The sequence below is a fragment of the Pollicipes pollicipes genome, unplaced genomic scaffold (assembly GCF_011947565.3).
Source record: "Pollicipes pollicipes isolate AB1234 unplaced genomic scaffold, Ppol_2.1 Scaffold_3087;HRSCAF=3621_pilon_pilon_pilon, whole genome shotgun sequence".
NCBI classification, from domain to species: domain Eukaryota; kingdom Metazoa; phylum Arthropoda; class Thecostraca; order Pollicipedomorpha; family Pollicipedidae; genus Pollicipes; species Pollicipes pollicipes.
Window position 1 is genome coordinate 20686588 of NW_023596225.1, and position 18593 is coordinate 20705180.

General features: G+C 52.9%; 1 protein-coding gene across 1 annotated transcript in view; it reads left to right on the plus strand.

The window, feature by feature from the left end:
* The first annotated feature begins 585 nt into the window (after positions 1-585).
* Positions 586-18593, plus strand: part of LOC119089866 (tip elongation aberrant protein 3) — a 58867-nt gene continuing 40859 nt past the window's right edge. The window contains exons 1-2 of the mRNA XM_037212674.1: positions 586-701; positions 10075-10235. Of these exons, the coding sequence (XP_037068569.1) occupies positions 10088-10235 (148 nt within the window). The 5' untranslated portion in view covers positions 586-701; positions 10075-10087. The remainder of the gene's footprint in view (positions 702-10074; positions 10236-18593) is intronic.

Genomic DNA, 18593 nt, shown 5'->3' on the forward strand with positions numbered 1-18593 from the left:
CGCCTCTGAGCGCTGCTTCATTTGCAGGACGGCACAAACTGTCGAAGCGCAAGCGTTGGAGGCGTTGTCAAGGAAGCCGGATGAAGATGGGTGCCCCGCACCCCGGCGTGAATCCGAGATAGCAACGCTTGCAATTCTGTTCAGGGAATTGACTCTCTAATGATTGTTCCCTTCCCGTTAATATGGACACTTGTACCACCGAGTGACGCCAGCCGTCAGATCCCGGTGTCACCTCTGTGAAGTCGTGCGGGCACATCAGTTCTGTACCTGAAGCCTGATTGGTACATATGAAGCCCGACACTCGCATTCTCCCTCTGGCATGTAATGCGTCATGTCCCAGTCTAGCTTTTTCAGGTGTTCGGCAGTCCTTAGGTTTTCAGTAGTCTTCACATACTCGCATGTGGAGCCCCTTACGTGCCATCGCTTCCCGAGCCTTGCCTCCCATGCGCTGCTCCTGGGCCCGCCACTGTGTGGGCGCCACGGTCGGCGCGTTGTGTCTGAATCGTCCACCAATAACGGAACGGCGTGGCCGCCAACGCCCGCGCAGCTGACTACAGCACCAACCGCGCAGTCGCCTCCCGTCACTAGGCGCAGTTCGTGGGCTGGTGTGCGGGCGTGAGGCGCGTGGGTGGCGGACGCTTCCAGCGGGTGCTGTGGCGGCGGCGCTTCGCTGGCGGGGATATTTCATCGTGGCAGAACAGGTAGGTAACGGGTTCCAGGCTTGCCATAGCATGCCGCCGTGGTAAACAACGTTTTTGGAAAGTGCTCCTTTGAAGCGAGATGCGGTTTGCGTCTGCACAGTGCATGGATTCTCGCGGACAGGATGCCGTGGGTGATAAACAGAACTGAGCGCGGCGCGCGTGGCTTAGCTGCTCGCTTGCGAAAGCGTTTAGCTCTGCTGAGCGTGAGCAAACTGCGATGTGTTTTCACTCAGTGAAATTTATACGTTTTCCAAGCCTTTGAATGGCATACTTATGCCTTGCGTCCGAACCTGTGGCCCTGCCTCCACGTGTTCAGTGGGTCTCTGGCTGGGTGGAGGTCCTTACAAACCGCTTAGTCATACTTAGACGTTGTGTGCAATATGCACCGGATGTCTTGGACTCAAAAAAGCCCGGAACTAGATTTGTGAAACTGTGATACGCCCAGCCGGTGCCCACCCCAGTCTCGCGGCAGGCGCTGGAGCGGTGCTGGGGCTGGTAGATGCCGGCACTTGGCCGGTGTCGCCAATGTTGGCCCGCATAGAATACGTTGAAAACAGTCACCGGTGCCGGCGACGACCGAACCTTGCCGGTTTAAGGCCGGTACCCGTGCTTCTGGACTGGCGCCGCCATGGAGCGGTGCCAGGGTTTTATATTTGTCGTCTCTTCTATTGGCCTCATGCTCTGAGCGCTCCGCACCTGACCCATTCACACGGCATCCCGCCTCATGGACCGCCGCCTGGACTCATAATTTTCCCAGCCACACGTCAGTCGAGCGAAAATCCCAGCTGTGCGGCATGGACGAGTGTCGGCCTGCCTTGTCGCCCAGTGATCAGCATCACCAGAGGTGATGCAGGTGCGCTCCGGGCTTGTCCCCGTGCCTTCCGCCAGCCTGGCAGCAAGATCCGCTGGCTCTAGACGCGAGGCCTCAGTGAGCCCCGCGGGCGCCTCGGCGCTGCAGCCAATGGGGCGGGGCAGCCAGGGTCAATGGCTTCATCATGTGTGTGGATGGGCTTGAGAGCTCGATCATGTAGAGATCGACCGAGCGAACAAGTTCTTTCAGGATCGGCGCCTGGGCCTGAGGTATCACGGTGTTTCTCATGGTCGGTGATACCAGATCTGCCACTGGCCTAAGATACCACGGCTTTACCCCGGGTCGGTGTTACCAGACCTGCCACTGGCCTGAGATACCACGGCTCTACCCCGGGTCGGTGTTACCAGACCTGCCACTGGCCCGATAGATCCTGGCCCGATAAAGCCTGGCCTTCCAGCGACCACGCCCGGCTCAGGACCGTGAGCACCTGGCCGGCGGGGTGCCGCCCGTGGTCGTGCATGCCGGCTGCGGTCGCGTACGCCCGCCCTCCAGGATCGGCCGCCCTTGGTCGTGTATGCCAGCTGCGGTCGCGCACGCCCGCCCTCCAGGATCGACCGCCCGGGCGGCGTACAGTCTGTATGTGATTGAGCGCCCCGGCTGGAGTGAACCATGCAGCTGGGCATTCCTAAATATGGGCTGTCATGTCCTTTTAGAATTTGGTTCCTGGTGAAAGCAAAGATTGGAGCGCCATGTGTCTCCTCGATTTGATGCTTTTGGGGAATTAATGTTATGATATCCCATATTGAGTGTTTTTGGAGCCCCCGCGCCAAACGGGCCGATCAAACTTTCGTCAGGGTGAATGGCGCAAAAATTGTCGCACAGCAACAACTACCTTAGGATGGTCATTCTTGAGGATGAGCGCAGCTCGAGACATTGAACAATACCAATACAATCGTTGTTTGGTACTATAACGTCGTTTAGCCAGTACCTTCTAGCATAGTGAATGCCGTTTATAATCAGTGTGATAGCTTTAAACTCATAATGGCGAGAAACCAGGACCTGAAGACGTTTCTCTCTCTTTTGTATCAAATTCATTTTCTGCGCTAAAGCTCAGACTGGCCCGCCTTTTAATCGCCTGGCGCGCCTTTAATCGCCCTTCCCTGAGAAACGCGCCAGGAATCTCTAGACAAATGGGCTTCGGGGCGGTTTGTTACGATTGTCACAGAGGTAGCACTTTTCACAATCCATTTAGGAGACATTCAAGCGGTTTTAATAGTTAACGCCGCCAAGCGCCTATTTTTGGCCCTGACTGGTTTCAACGAATCCCATCCTGCCACGCCAGCATGGTTGAATACAGTAATCTTTATGACAGCAGACATCCCACGGAGTGGAGCTTTTTAAACGTAATTGAAAGTCACGCTCCTCAGCACTGGGCCGCGGAGCACCATGATACAGCTATGTGTGCAGTTCTGTAGCACTGGGGTCCGGAACTACGTCGGTTGGTGAAACTGGGATGGTGGTCTGTCGCACATTAGTCGTTTGTACTTGGTAGTGATCTGCTGCGATCTATGAGCATATTGCGGTCAGAAAATTATTATTTAATCCACGCGTCCAACCAAAGCCTGGTGTATCAGTTGCTCTTTAGGCTTGTTAAGGTAAATGTTTCATATGTAAAGATATTTGAGCAAGCATAATAAGCAAGCAGATATGATGAAAGCAGCAAGCAAACAGATATCATGAAACAGGATTACCTTCAACTATTGGTGCAATTCTTAAGTGGAAAAGATTGCTCTAGAGAGCACAATTTTCTGTTAAGTAGATATGCTCTTCAATGCGTCACGGTGTGATTATGCCATTGTACTTTGCACAAACTTGATTGAGAGCCAATTGACGTCCTTTATATCTGGAAATCGCACTCACAAACGCCAAATACGAACTCCTCGATAATCATATTCTTATCGGCCCGGATCGCTGCATGGCTTATGGAATGGCAGGATGATTTAATGGCGCTGTTATAACGTCATGAATGTCAAGGTGACTTTGAAATACTCTCCCCGATATACCTTTCCCATTTTTGCCGGCATGCAACCCAGAAACTAGAGGGGCTCAGGTCTCAAGAAGGGCAAAATTATGAACAGCACCGAAAGGCCTTTACACTGGCTATTTCATTTCAAAACCCCATATGAATGTGGAACACTCCCTTTAAGTGGTGCCCTCCCGCAATCGACGTCCCTCGACTGTGTTCAGGACTGCGGGCTGTTACCGAACCACGACTGAGCCGCGGCCCACCGGACCGTGTGGGGTCACGTGGTGGCGGCAGGTCACTGACCTCCGTGGAAGTCGCGCCGAGGCCGGATCGCCGAGCGCGCCGCAGCTGCGACGGCCGGTGCCACCGTGCCCGGCCATTTCTCACGAGTGACGGCGACTGGGGCCGCTCCGCAGAGACCGTGACGGTCCTTTGTCTACAGCTGTTGCCAAGCACACGCCAAGTAGAAGACAGGGGATGAGCATTCGTGATTGAGCTTTGATTTTGAGACGGTGGCGTCGTGTCATATTTCATTTATTCACTACGGATCGTTCCGCATGCATGGCTTCATGTTTGATGTGCGCTGATGGGTCACAGGTTACAGGACAAAAAGAAGATGCGGCGATGATAAAAACACACTCGACCCCCCCCCGCACACACAAAAGTCAAGCAAACTCCTCTTTTTCACGTCGGTCAAGTTTAGGTATGAGCGCGGCGCGACGCCGGAGGTCATAACGGCATGACGGTGGGATACCGCTGGAAAGACGTTGTCAAGTTTGGCGTGGTGGACGTGATGCGCGATAAAGGAGACTGTCGTCCACCTGAATTGTGACCGTCTATGAGGGTTCTAACTACACGATGCTGTCTGTAGCTTATTTTCTGAGAGTCAAGTCCGAGCTACACCGCCATTGTAGAGCAAAATCCACTCACCATCCGTCCGTACTCTTCACAGCTTCCAAATTATGCCGGAATGTCAACCGGACCACGTTGCATTATGACAGTAGGTCCACCGTATGCCATCGCGTGTGACAGACTCACCGTGTCCAGTATTGTATTCCGATCCATGGGCTCCCACGATACACGAGGGACTGGACATCGCATCTATGACACGCCGGTAACCACCGTAAACAATAATCGCAATGGGGTCGCACAGGCGCAGGCGCAGGGAAGAACTCAATGAATTATTTATCTTAATGTGCATGCTGATTGCATACTTTGATACTCCTGCCGCACATGCGTGGTTAACATGCTGACACCCCGCATTACTTTTAACTGTCTGCTATTTTTGTTTCAGTGCTTAGGTTCTTAATACTTCGTATATTTTTTGCCACACACTTCATTTTCGGCTGATTTATCCGGCATTAACCGAGCGGTTGGCCAATCCGCCTGGCCCTGTCGATGATTCACAATAATGCAAAAAAGCGTTAAGATATTTGTACGATTTTTGCTTGCGCTCCAGTCATCAATCCTTTGCACTGTGCCAAAATACAAAACGGAAGCCATAATAGATCAAACATGAGTAACATCAGTGTGACGTTGTGTTTGTTGATTTTTAACAAGAGTGCGTGCCGGAGTCAGTGTGATGTACAGACCGAATGAACGAATATATTTCGTATATGCAAATGGGAAATGTGAGCCGATTACTTCATCATTTATACGACATAAAGTTGTATGTTTCATTTTTGCACATTGAAATGGCTATATCAAATAACACAAATGTTGATAAGTGGTACGCTCAAAATAATAAGCATTGGACTCAATACTGTGGCTAGAAATCCATCGCAGCGCCTTTTGCCGGTACCTTGGCGGACCCAGACCGGCGGCAGCGGGCGGCAGGGCTCAGGTCTGCCGCGGCGGCGCTGTTCCGGGGAGTCGGAAGCCGCTTAGTTTGTGGTGTGGTCCGAGACCGCACGCCATGGTGCCATCGATTGTCATTTGAATTTAAAATTGGGCCCGGCCGTTCTTGAGATAAGCGGGGAGATGGGTCAAACCTGCCCCTCCGGTCAATGGTGTGCCGCTTAGGAGCCGGGTCAGGGCCGGGTGAAGAGGCGGAGTGTGCATTCGAGTCTCGCGAGGTGGTGTGGTGGTAGGCATAGTGGACATTTTAGCCATGCATAGGGCGGGCTGCGATTTGTATGGAGGACGTGGTACACCAACATAACATCCTACCAATCCCGCATGCAGGCATGCACCTTTACTTCATAGATGAATTCCCGATCGGATCACTTGCTTCTGGATGCAGGATTTCCCACGCCATGTCATATTTGCGAGTGCCGGAAAGATGCATTGTGATTAAATGAGTGCACCGGGCAATGTATGTACCATCGATATAGATTTGCGTTTGACTTCAGCGCAATTGCTTCGCATCTCATGCGTTGACAAAATCATCATCTGTCTTGATGAACAAGCCCTAGGGCGTTTGGCATGAAACATATGTCCATGACTTTCACATATTCCTGCGCTTGGTTTGCGGGCGCTTCGAGGAGGTCACTTGGGGGCCGAAATGTAGCGAAATGGAGTTATTTTTTAAAAAGTGACCATCTCGTGGGACGCGGGTGAGCCTGAAAATCCTTCGTAAGTCACCTCAGGCGTATGGTCTTCCTACCTTCCATTTCCTTACCATCGGATGGCACCGGCGCCTGCCTAATCTGACGCTTCGGCGACATGTGCAACCGCTGTACCGGTGTCCAGTCGCATCACCAGGAGTGTGCAGCCGCTGTACCGGTGTCCAGCCGCATCACCAGGAGTGTGCAGCCGCTGTACCGGTGTCCAGCCGCATCACCAGGAGTGTGCAGCCGCTGTACCGGTGTCCAGCCGCATCACCAGGAGTGTGCAGCCGCTGTGCCGGTGTCCAGCCGCATCGCCAGGAGTGTGCAGCCTCTGTGCCGGTGTCCAGTCGCATCACCAGGAGTGTGCAGCCGCTGTGCCGGTGTCCAGCCGCATCACCAGGAGTGTGCAGCCGCTGTGCCGGTGTCCAGCCGCATCACCAGGAGTGTGCAGCCGCTGTGCCGGTGTCCAGCCGCATCGCCAGGAATGTGCAGCCGCTGTGCCAGTGTCCAGTCGCATCACCAGGAGTGTGCAGCCGCTGTGCCGGTGTCCAGCCGCATCACCAGGAGTGTGCAGCCGCTGTGCCGGTGTCCAGCCGCATCGCCAGGAGTGTGCAGCCGCTGTGTCGGTGTCCATCCGCACCGCCAGGAATCAGGCGGCTTGGGTTGTAAATCACAAACGGCGCATCACGCTCCGCTGAAGTAGCAGAGCATTTATGTGGCGTGACAACGTCGCGTCGAAGGGCAGCGTCCGTGTCAAACTCCGTTTCATCTTCGTTACTAAGCTGACGGTTCTCCGTTAGTGTCGGAAGCGAAGAACCTCGTTCCAATCAACCCAAGAAATAGCAAATAAAGGATCGGGTCATCGATGTTTCCTCTTTCCGATGGCGTGTGATGCCGATGTCTGAGGACAACGAAGCACGAGATTCTGTCTGAGCAACGTGATCACTGCTGCTGGGACATTCGATCCTAAAATACGTTGCCAAAATTTAATTGATTTGATGTCGTTTATGAACCGATGTTTTCCGCTTGTTGTCAAATTCCGCAAAAAGTACTGCATGTTTGCTTTGTCGTGCTTCGTCAGGCATGAGAGGATCGCTCTATTTTCCTCCTCCCTGCCCCTCCCGTCGGACGGTCTGTCTGATTCGTGTGACAGCTCGACTACATCCCAGTAAAAGTAGTTTTTCCACATCGGCGCGACACGGCGTGCGGACATTATCCCAGCGTGGCTGTCTGCCCCCGCCCGGACGGCACGCCGCCCAGCGTGACTGTCTGTCCCCATCCGGACGGCACGCCCAGAGCGCGTCCAGCCGGGCGGCGCGGCGGCAGGCTCGTCAGCCCGCCGCCAGACTGGCGCCCGTGCCAGCACGCGCATTGGAGCGGCCACAGAAGGCGTTTGCAGGGCCTCGAAAATCAATACGGACGCGCGAACTCGGCCGGCCGCCGTGGCCGGCTAGGGCACGCTAGGGCAGACACGGCACGTCCCTGTCTGCGTCCGCTGGTGACCGATTCATCCATCCGTTTGTCCGTCTGGCTGTCAGTCCGTCTGTTTTTCCGCTGTCGGCTATCGGTTGCCCGTTGTCCGCTGTCCGTCGTCTCTAGACCACTTGCACCTGCGGGCCGTCACGGCATCGTTCTCGGCCGCCGCACGCTGCGGAGGATTGTCGGCGTCCAGGGATCTGAGGTGAGAAAGGAATGGGCCCGGGGTGGCGACCTCGATTTACGGGCCGGTCACGCGTCTCGGACCGACGGCGGCGACTCGGCCCGACCCCGCGCCGCCGGACGGCCGGGCCGCAACGGCTGCCCGGAGCCGGCGAGGCGTCATGGCCTGTCTTCAGTGCAGTTTGACTGTGACGCTCTCGAGCGGAGAGGCGTGACGGGGCGTATTTTCGGGGCAAGCGAATCGGGACGACCTCTTCTTCGGAGAAGGGGACGAATGGCAGAGCCTGTTTTTAAGGGGAGGTCTGATTTGGTTGGATAGTGGGAAAAGGTGCAGCGTATGGAAACCAGGTATAGTTTGAACCCACCTTTTATTGATGCAAAACGCATCAGGACAATTCAGCAAACCCTCTGGATGTGTCTTTGTCAAAGCCTATAAACGTCGTGTAGATCACTTGGTGACGATGCTACTGTTTCACCTCCTCGCCTCTGGCGCCCGCGGGCTGAGAAGCCCTTTCAGGTAGAAGACAAGCTCACACGCCTGTCGAATCTACGCCTCCCCGTGGTTTCGCGCTTGCTTACGACTGAGAATACTTCCAAACCAAACCCACATAATGAGTAACTTGATGTGGCATGTGTGTGAATTGGAGCGGCGCCACTTTTGTACATAATATGCTGGCACATGGTACATGGTACATGGATATGCATACGTCGATGTACCGGTAGTCGGTGCCAAAATGGGTACTGCGGTACCAGAGCATCATCTGGGCCAGCGGCGTCGGTGCTCTCTACACGACCGTACCCTTTAACGTACCGGCCATGCTGCACCAGCCACTCTTCCAGTGCATCAGTACTCACTTCGGTACCGGCGTAGATGGCCAGTGGACACTGATAGCAAAATGTTGAATCTCTAGACAACACGCGTCAACGCACACAATGTGCGGACGATAGCGCGCGTCACACCGCCACGCCCTCCGCCTGCCGGCGGATGCCTCCCTGATTCGCGGTCTGAGAATCCAAGGAATGCCAGCTGCCTGTGGCACGTCGTGGAGCCCTGCCCCCGCACATTCCCGCCATCATGCTCTGAACGAACACGAGCATATTGCGCGTGTTCAGTGCCGCGGTCTTCTTGCGTACGGTGTTCTTCAGAGGCCGAGCATATTGCGCGTATTCGGCGCCGCGGTCTTCTTGCGTATGATGTTCCTCAGAAGCCGGCGCGCCGCGATGTTCCGTGCCGGGCACAGACTGACTGACCTTCCAAGGCCCGGCCCGCAGACGGCCAGAGGGCGTCGATACGATCGTCGGCCGGCCAGCCCCTGTGGCCTTTCGAGCCTTCCAGCCGGGCCCATTATCATCGGCTCCCAGGGGGCCGAGGGGAGCGTGTTCCCCTGCGCCCCTGCCTGCGCCCCTGAGGCCGCGAGTTGCAGGGAATGTGATGTTCACGAAAGCGACCTTTGAATAAGAATGAAGCGGTTGTGTGAAAGGGCAGGAATAGCCGAATTGCTGGTTATGGTTTGTCATCTTCGGCATGCAGCGCCATCTCTACAAATGGCTTTGCTGGATTGCGCCATCGTCCTCGGATATCGCAAGGCACTTTCCAAATTCATTTAACCCTGTGTTAATCACAACCTGGAACAGAAACATGATTCGTGACTTTTAAAACTCTTCTGAATATGTCTTATTACATATGATATTTACTATACGCACACGGCTTCGCGCGTCGCAAGATGCATTACCGGTTCCACAGCATTAGTGCTAGTGCATGAGCTTCTACCGACAGCCGTGCTACCACGGTGCTGTAACTACCCCGTGCCATGCGCTGTGCTCTGCTGTCCCGCTTTGCTCTGTGTTGCCAACTGCCCTACCGCAGTGCGGGGCATAGGGCAGGATCTCCAGTCCCCTTTGTCTCTGTCTGAAATCTGTGCAGCCCTTTGACCCGAGATGCCTAATCTCGCGTCAGATCTCGCACTTTGCGTCTCCGCTCTATCTTATCGCGCGCAGAGCGGAGGGTCGCCGGAGTGCCGTGCGTCACTGCGCACGTTTCGCCTCAGACGCGCGTGTGGCGCGGAGAGGTCGGCCTCGCGTGTCGCTCGAGCCCCTAGGAGCGGTGTCGCGTCTGTGGGAGCCGTCGCGTGTCACTGCCGACGATCAACGGCTCTTGCAGAGCCCTCTGGGGTGTGACCAGCCGCTGAGCGCCAGCAGCGCCAGCAGCGCCAGCAGTGGCAGCGGCAGCGCCGGAGCGGTTGGTGAACCCGGCCCAAGCGACATGGGTCTGTGCGGACTGGTGACAGTGAACGCGGTGACGCCACTGACGCTGGTTGACGCCCGCAGGCGGCGTCGTACCATGTGGCAGCCGGTGGTGGGCGAGGCCGAGGGCCGCCTGCCCTGCGCCCGCTCCAAGCACGCCGCCTGCCTGCTGGACGGTGCCATCTTCGTGCTCGGCGGACGCAACGGCAACCTGCCGCTGCGCGACTTCTGGCGGCTCGATCTCGGTGAGTGCGGGGACCCGGCCAGCCTGTCGCCGCTCCCCGTCCACTGCCCATGCTCTCGATCTCGGTGAGTGTTGGGACCCGGCCAGCCTGTCGCCGCTCCCCCGTCCACCGCCCATGCTCTCGATCTCGGTGAGTGTTGGGACCCGGCCAGCCCGTCGCAGCTCCCCGTCCACTGCCTATGCTCTCGATCTCGGTGAGTGTTGGGACCCGGCCAGCCTGTTGCAGCTCCCCGTCCACTGCCTATGCTCTCGATCTCAGGGAGTGTATGCACCCTGCCAGCCTGTTCCCGCAATGGTCAAAGCTCCATTCTTTAAGGAAGTCTGAAAAATGCTCCATTCTTGATTCCTCATATCCACGAAGTTTGTCGGCACAGAACGAAGATGTGAACAGCGTGCAGACGAGAGAACACTGGACGCGACGAGGAGCCGTTGTAGGGCGCGTTTTTGTCCGATTGTGACGTGTTACGACCTGAACACTCTCACCTCAAGTTGGAGGCTCCGGCGTGATTCACCATCATCAACCGCCAGCAAGCCGATGCCCTTGATGGCGTTTGGCGGCGACCATAATTGGCACACAACATAGCATGCGATGTGCCCAGCATGACGTCACGAATAATGACCAGCCTGCTCTGCAGTCGGCATGTGTGTCAAACGACGCGGTCAGGGTAAGCGAACGTAAGTCGTATATATATATATATATATATATATATATATATATATATATATATACCATAACCATAATTGGCACACAACATATATATATATATATATATATATATATATATATATATATCGTTAGTCATTAAACATCCGCAGTCGGCGGCGTTATATGACCTCCGCTGCTGAGCGCGTCGTAAATCCCCAATGACGACAAACATCCCCATTAAATAATCAGCATCATTAAACGATCTCCATTGAAGTGCAACCGCATGCAATCGACGCAACAGTGGATTCCTGGGTAAGCAGAGCCCTTCACTTTGAAGCCGTTCCGCCATATTGTTTTCAGTAATCTATGATTTCCATCGAATGACGTCATCGCTGATAATGGCATATCGTATGACGTCATCATTGGTGATACATCGTATGTCGTCATCACTGGTGATGTCATATCGGCAGAAAAACCAAAGCCATACTGCTGGGCGCGTCATGGCGTTGCAGGTGGGCCGCGCTTGTCTGGCCCGCGCCAGCACGCGATAACGTGGCGGCCCGGTCCCGCCCGGCTGGCCGCCGCAGCCCTCAGGGACGCCGTGCGAGCGGCCGATCGATGCCCATGGGACTGCGGTATTGCGCGCTGCCGCTGGGCCATTGGCGGCCGCAAGCACGTGGCCCGGAATCGGTGACGTTTCCCTGTGATCTTGTTACTCGCAGGGGACATCGTCCACAGGTGCGCTGCTGAGATCACGCGCCGGCAAACGTTGGAGATGACGTCACTCGTTGCTGAGGTTACACACTGACAAACATTGGAGATGACGTCACCCGTTGCTAAGACCACACACACGGGCAAGCATTAGTTTTTTTCCGGGATGCTTATACACAAATCTGCGTTTTAGTGATTTTATGCGGGCTCTGGTTGCGGGAAGATCCTTTTTGTAGAAACATTGTCATATACCTTGTTTCAGTGCTGAATTTGCATTGGATGAAACATATTGAGCCTCGCAGTTATTTATCATCACGATGGACATGAAATTATCACATTTACATTCGTGCAGAAGTTTGCCCGTTAATACCAACCTATGAGTGAGACAGCAGGCCGGTCGAATTCGACGCGGGCAATAGGTAACTGTCAACACCGCCGACAGGTCCGGGCCGGCCGTCATCCTGTTTGTGAAGTAATATGTTCATTGCTATGCGTCGTAGTCCTTTGACATCAGCGCGAGCGTGTTACAATATGCAATACCATTCGGGACCGGCGCAATGATATTCCGGGGCCGAGATCGCTCTAGCAATTTCTGCCCTACATCGAAACTCTAGTGCAATATCGAGGGTATTATGCAAGAGCAATATGTGATGCCACACAGGCCAATACAATCATTTTTCGGAATCGAGGTTGCTGTCGCAATCTCTGCCAGTAACCAAAGATCGTGGGCGGAAGGTCTACGGCCACCAAGGCCATGTAATTCGGAATTCCCGGGATTCGCTCCGGAAAAAGCGTTGCATGCCTTTTACCAAATACTGTTATATGATGGAACATGGATACAAAGTTACAACGATTTTCCCACCATACTTATTAAATTATGGGTTATAAAAATGGGTGGGAAGACCATGGAGGGAAGGTGTGTATTCAGTCTGGCACTATTAAAGTGCCAGCATCTGCGACCGTCGCCGCTATCAGCATCGAATGTTTCTGAGAATGTACCCTTCTACCTCAGATACTGTTTATCATCAACGCCGCTGAGAGTGGTTGTAAAGCATTCACAACAAGAACAGTCCTCAAGAGGTCCTTCAAATGTCAGCCGTGTTTTTGTTCGAAGAGACGTTTGCGCGTGATTCGGTAAAATTCTGGCCCGTGGTCAGAAATGCTCCCCCAGATAAAAAGCTGAAGATATCGGGCTAAGGCCGAATGTATACGACCCGCACCATTTAGTGCAAAAAAGGACGTCACAACATGTAATGAAAGGTTGTTGACCTGATGACATTCAATGTTGAGCTATTTGGTCAAACTTTTTGGCGTACTGAGCACATACAATGTACCAAACCATTTTCCGCATGCCTTCCAAAAAGGGGTACCGGATACCTGGGACGTATGTCGTCACTTTCCTCAACGGCCCCACGAGCCAAATGTAACAAACGAAATGCGCGGGGCAGGCGTCCAAGAATGTCTTGTCATAGAGCTTCCTGCGTCGCTCAGATGACCCTGAGGCAGTGAGAGAACCATTCTGTCAGTCAAAGGCCCTAACACTAAGGAAAGGGGTCTAGTGGGTACCGAGCAGGGACTCGTCCGAGCCCATGGGTCCATCAGGCAAGCTGGGACAGGGCTAAGGTCTCAGAATGTTAGTCAGAGGGCTACATACGCCACTCTGGGTCCTGAGACGATCAAGGCCTAACCTCTGTCGTCCGAGACCTTGGGAATGGTACTGGAAGGAGGCCGCCGGTACGAAAACAGCGAGCCATGTCCTGCAGAGGCGGCGAGCAAGCGAAAGGTCTCGACTTCGGAGACAGGTTGGCCGCGCCAGCGATGGCATGCCCGTTGAAGCCGCTGATCACGCTCTGGTCTCAAGCCCTCAATTTGGCCGCTTAACCATTGACAATACGGCGCTACCACATTCGCTCATTGCTCGCATTCGCATTAGTACATTACTGGCATTCGCGAGAACGTCGAGTCGCTTTCACCCTGCTTTGCCGACGCTGCATTGCACGGGCTTGTGACTGAGCTGACTGAGAGGTTGGAGTCAGTATCTGGCAGCAGGTTCTTATATATAAACCGGTGGGTAGAGCTCCCACCAGGCTTGGTGTCCGCTGTATTCGCGTTGTGTTCCTGTTACGTTTTGCATACCTAGGTACCCTTGGGAAGTCTGCACAAAATAGTCTGCGTACGTTCGCGAGCGTTAAACCTAGAAGTTGGAGGGTTTTGAGTCTTGAAAGGGTTAGGGCTGTGGGCTGCACTAAATGATCTCCGAAATTACTTTTTTCAGTTCAAAACACCATACAAATGTTAAACACCGTCTTTAATGTCCCAACTCAGGGTTCAAAAAGCCCGGCACACTCCTTCGTTGCGCTTCTGTACCGAACTCAACGGCTGGCAAAGAAACTTCCTCAGTCCCTCAAGGCCGTGTGCACTGCCCGCGGAGGAATAAGCCGAAGGCGATCTGCATTAGGCGTGGGATGTGGACAGCTACCTAGGCATCAAGTCCTATTTCAAGCACAAATCACGATGGATCGGAAGGAACAGTGATCTAGCCGGAGGGTTGTATAGATCGTATTCTCCGACCGAAGCGTGGGACGTGGTGGTTTTTAATTTGTTGTTTAAGTTTAACTTTGCAATCAACCTTTTGTCTCCTTCCCACGGTCAGAACCGTCTAGCCCTGTCATTCTCAGTTACGTCAGTCACTAAAGGTGCTATTCGTCGTCTGGCATGATAACCTCTGGCATCGCCTTTGTTTTGCATAATTATCCCAAAAAAACTCCATTCTTCTGCGAAATTCTGAAATTATACTGTGGAAAGCCGAAAACTGCTGTGAGATCTTCAGGACGAGCATTGCATGAGATAACGTATCTGTCGTTTTATTGGAACAGTGCAATCTGATGAGTGGTGTAAACGCTAAAAAAAAACCCAAACGAGCGTTTAAAAGGATACAACAGCCGTTCCGGCGCGAGGAAAGTTTTGTTTGTTCTCGAGCGGATATATCCTGCTTGACATCTCCCACGACGTCACGGAAGAAGTGCTGCGTGAGGCAAGGGAGGTTAGAAAAGGGAGCCGGCTGTTACCTTACGTGATATTTACGTCGGGAGACATACATCCCGATCACAAAACACATTGCGTCGCACTACCGAGCGGACACGTTGCTGTTTTATTTCGCCATGCTTCACGCCTCCACTGGGACTTCCGAATCTCCCCCATTGCGGACTCACCGGGCCGGAAACTCCTGCCGCTGTTCGCCTGAAACGCGTTTTATTAATCTGAGCTCTTGGGCAGATTTTCTTCAGACGACTGAGCCTCCGGAGGCGGCACGAAATGACAGCTAAATGGAGGCACGCCCTATGTAACAAATTTGCCACCGGCACGTCGAATGTGATGTGATGTTTTCCGGCGCTGTGATCACGGGCGTTGTCCGCCATATGGAGCCGCGTTGTTGGCTGCCTTTCCATGCGCTTATGAAACTGCGTGGTGTCTTAGCCACGACTCACTGATGTCTGCGTGTTTGTCGTCAGCCGGGCGAGCTGAATACGTCTGGTTTGCTTCCTTTGCGATGTTTGTAGGAAGTTGACTGACGTTCTCCCATAGCCTTCAGCTTGTGTCTTTGGTTTGTTCCTACGGAAAATCGGTTTACACATGTGCGTTTAAGTTCAGTGATATAGGGGACCATTGCACTCAATGAATGGATGATAAGTCTTTTTTAATCCAATGCACTGCTCCAATCCACTCGAATGATTTTCATTGCTTTAAAAAGGCAAGTGACGCTGTATCGCAGCACGCTTTAGCTGCTGGAAAGCTACCGTTTATGGACGGGTGAAACTGTAGGATTGTGAGCGACCTTCAAAAGATGAAGAGTGGGATATAGCGATATGACACGCTGTATCCTGGAAATATATGAACACTTGGCTTTTTCGTCCAACACGTAAAAGTACGTCAAGAAGTGTGCAAAAATACCTCTAAGCCCTCATGATTTTACGTTTCGAAACGAGTATCCAGATAACGTTTGCTGAGTCGAACGCGTTCAGCGCCGTGCGTCCCAATAGCTGCTTCTTCAAAGCCGCTCCGAGAATTCAAAGCGAACAGCGCTGTCAATATTTGACGAGACGTTGCTCTTTTCATGCTTCCCGGCCGGCGAGATTCGCTCGCTCCGCGTGTGGGGGTCTTGATTACGGCTCGTGCAGGTCTGGCTCGTTGGGGGAGACGCGCAGCGGGCTCCCCCACCCGCCTCCTGAGGATAACTCGACGGTCGAGCCGAGCGGCGGCGCGCGGCGCGCTCTCCGTATCGCTGACGGATCAGAGGACGTGGACGGACGGCGCGCACTCAGCAGCCGCGGCGTTGTCATAAGCTGCATCAGCAAGCCTTTCGCCGTTGCTTGGGTGGGCCTTTTGCAAGAGAATGGCTCATGTGAAATAACCTTCGCTGGATTGCTGTAGTTAGTGCTTTATTCCGACGTTTTTGGTCTAAAAGTGAGGTCAAGCTTTATAAGGTCAATTCGGTAGCTTGTAACGGCTTCTGGTGGCCATTTCTTAGAAAGCTTTGTTGCTGGTGATTGTCTTTATTTTCATGATTATCCATCGTACAAACGCTTACTAGCGGTGTAAATTACGTTAATCATCTTCAGGCTAGGACTTTTGAACGACAAAAATGTAATTCCGGCGTATCGGAGCCCGAGGTTAGAGCGAATTTGAATATATCAATTGATTGATGTCGGGTTTCTCGTAAATCATGGATGAACGCAAAGTAGATTTCCAGCTAGCTGGCTGGCCGGCCACCCGCCGATCGATTGGCCGGCCGCAGGGGGGGGGGGGGGGGACGGGGAGGGGGAAGGCTTCCTGACCAGTTAGCCCGCGGGGAAGGTCTTAACATGCCATCACTTGGGCACCTTTACAGATTCCTGTGGGCACTCTATTGATTATATATTGTCTCATAAATCGTCTGCAAGCTATTCGCATGATGAAAGCACATGCACGTAATTGAGCTTCCATTTTCTGGGATTCTGAATATTCGGCCGCCCCACAACCCAATTTTGAAAGTAACAAACGCATTGTTTCCTGAAATTCCCCTTAAATCCTCAGCCTTAATTTTGATGTTTCCCTGATTTATTTTTGTTTTACACAAACTCGTGCATAATGCATTAGTATATCTTCAGTACGGGTGCAATAGAGACATACTAGTGCACCCATCGGCAAGCATAAACATGTATAATTCACACCAGAGACATACTCTACAAGTTTAAACGATAAATGGCTTAGACACATAGTTTCACCTCCCAATATCTGTCACTGGTTCCTGGTCCCCATTGTTTCTGCCGCAAATAAAAATGTGGCTTCCTGGTTTTAACTGCTTCCTTCTCAAACATCGGAACATTATTCATGGTTTTCCTCGGCTTTCCACAAATACCAAAGCTAGTCCCTGGTTTCCACAAGTTCTTTCATAAAAACCAGACCATGGTTTGTGGTTCCCACAGGCTCAATCATAACGACCAGGCCCTGGTTCATGGTTCATACCGGCTCCTCACAAACACCAGCCTCAGGTTTCCGCTTCCTGATGGTTCGCTCAGAAAACACTATATTCCATTTCCTACCTCTCGTTGGTTCATTCGTAACCTCTAGCTGTGGGATTTGGGATTATTTACACCATTGCAAGACTGGGGTCGGAAATTTGAGTTTTATTGCTCATTTGCTGGTAATATTTATAAGTGCAACGTGCATACTATAAGTGCGCTGTAGGGATATCCACCATTTCCTGACAATCGTTCCAGGTAGGATCCTGCTTCTCGCTGGCTCTCATTACTTTATACCGGCTCCTTGCACCTGTTGGATTACTAGAATAATGCTAGTCTGGTTCTGGCTTCTTCATTGACTTCTGGCAAACGCCAGGCTGGATCTTAATTTTTGCTGTATCTCTCGTCATCATTCCAGGCTGGGTATTCGTTCTCACTGGATCCCTATGCATATTTCAATCCGGATATTTAGTATCCCTGGATGTCTTGGCGTGTTGTCAACCTAGACGTTAGTTCTTGCTGTTTCTGTCGGCACAATTCAGTGCTGGATCCTGGTTCTAGATGGATTTTGAGTCTGCTTCCAAACTTGTTCTTAGGCTTTTCCTGGTTCCGAAAGCAGTAACTGGGTTTCGAAAAGCAATCTTACGTGCTGAGAAGCAATCTTAGCATTATGGGGATCCAAATAGGTCTGGGTGCGATTTGGATCCCTATAAAAGGAGGTTGTTGGGTAGTTCCGGTAGGGCGTGCGCTAACGGTGTCATCGTAATAGTGGTACTTTCAAAAAGGACACATGATTTCAATTGAAATTTGGAAACATTTTATAATGCAGGCGTGTCATTTAATTAAGCTTGAGGTACTGTTGCAAGCATTTCGGTAGGTAGTGCAGATGTGGAAGCGCAAACAAATCATGCTGATACCGTTAAAAGCGCGGATATCTGTCCTAGAGCCGGAGTTATCGGCTTTGGATGCGTTTGGCCATAACTGTATTGGCTTCTTGGATCACTATAGGTCATAGACGTGTACAATTAAAATCATTACGGGCGTTGTCCCTTGTTGGCGTCTATGCAGTTACGTTGCGTTTGTTTTTTGTTTCACTTCCGAGCAGAAATCCATAGGGTATCAGCAGATCCGATGCTCCGATTTTAACGGACCACACGTGACACGTTTGACGGACCACACACAGTTCCAGGTTTGAGAGCCAGCAGCGGCAGCGAGTGGTTTGAGAGCAGACAGAGGCGGCGGGTGGCTCGAGAGCAGGCAGTAGCGGCGGGTGGTCCGAGTGCAGACAGAGGCAGCGGGTGGCTCGAGAGCAGGCAGCGGTAGCGGGTAGTTCGAGAGCAGACAGAGGCAGCGGGTGGTTCGAGAGCAGGCAGTGGCAGCGGGTAGTTCGAGAGCAGACAGAGGCAGCGGGTGGTTCGAGAGCAGGCAGTGGCTGCGGATGGTCCGAGAGCAGTCGGAGGCAGCGGGTGGCTCGAGAGCAGGCAGCAGCGGCGGGTGGTCC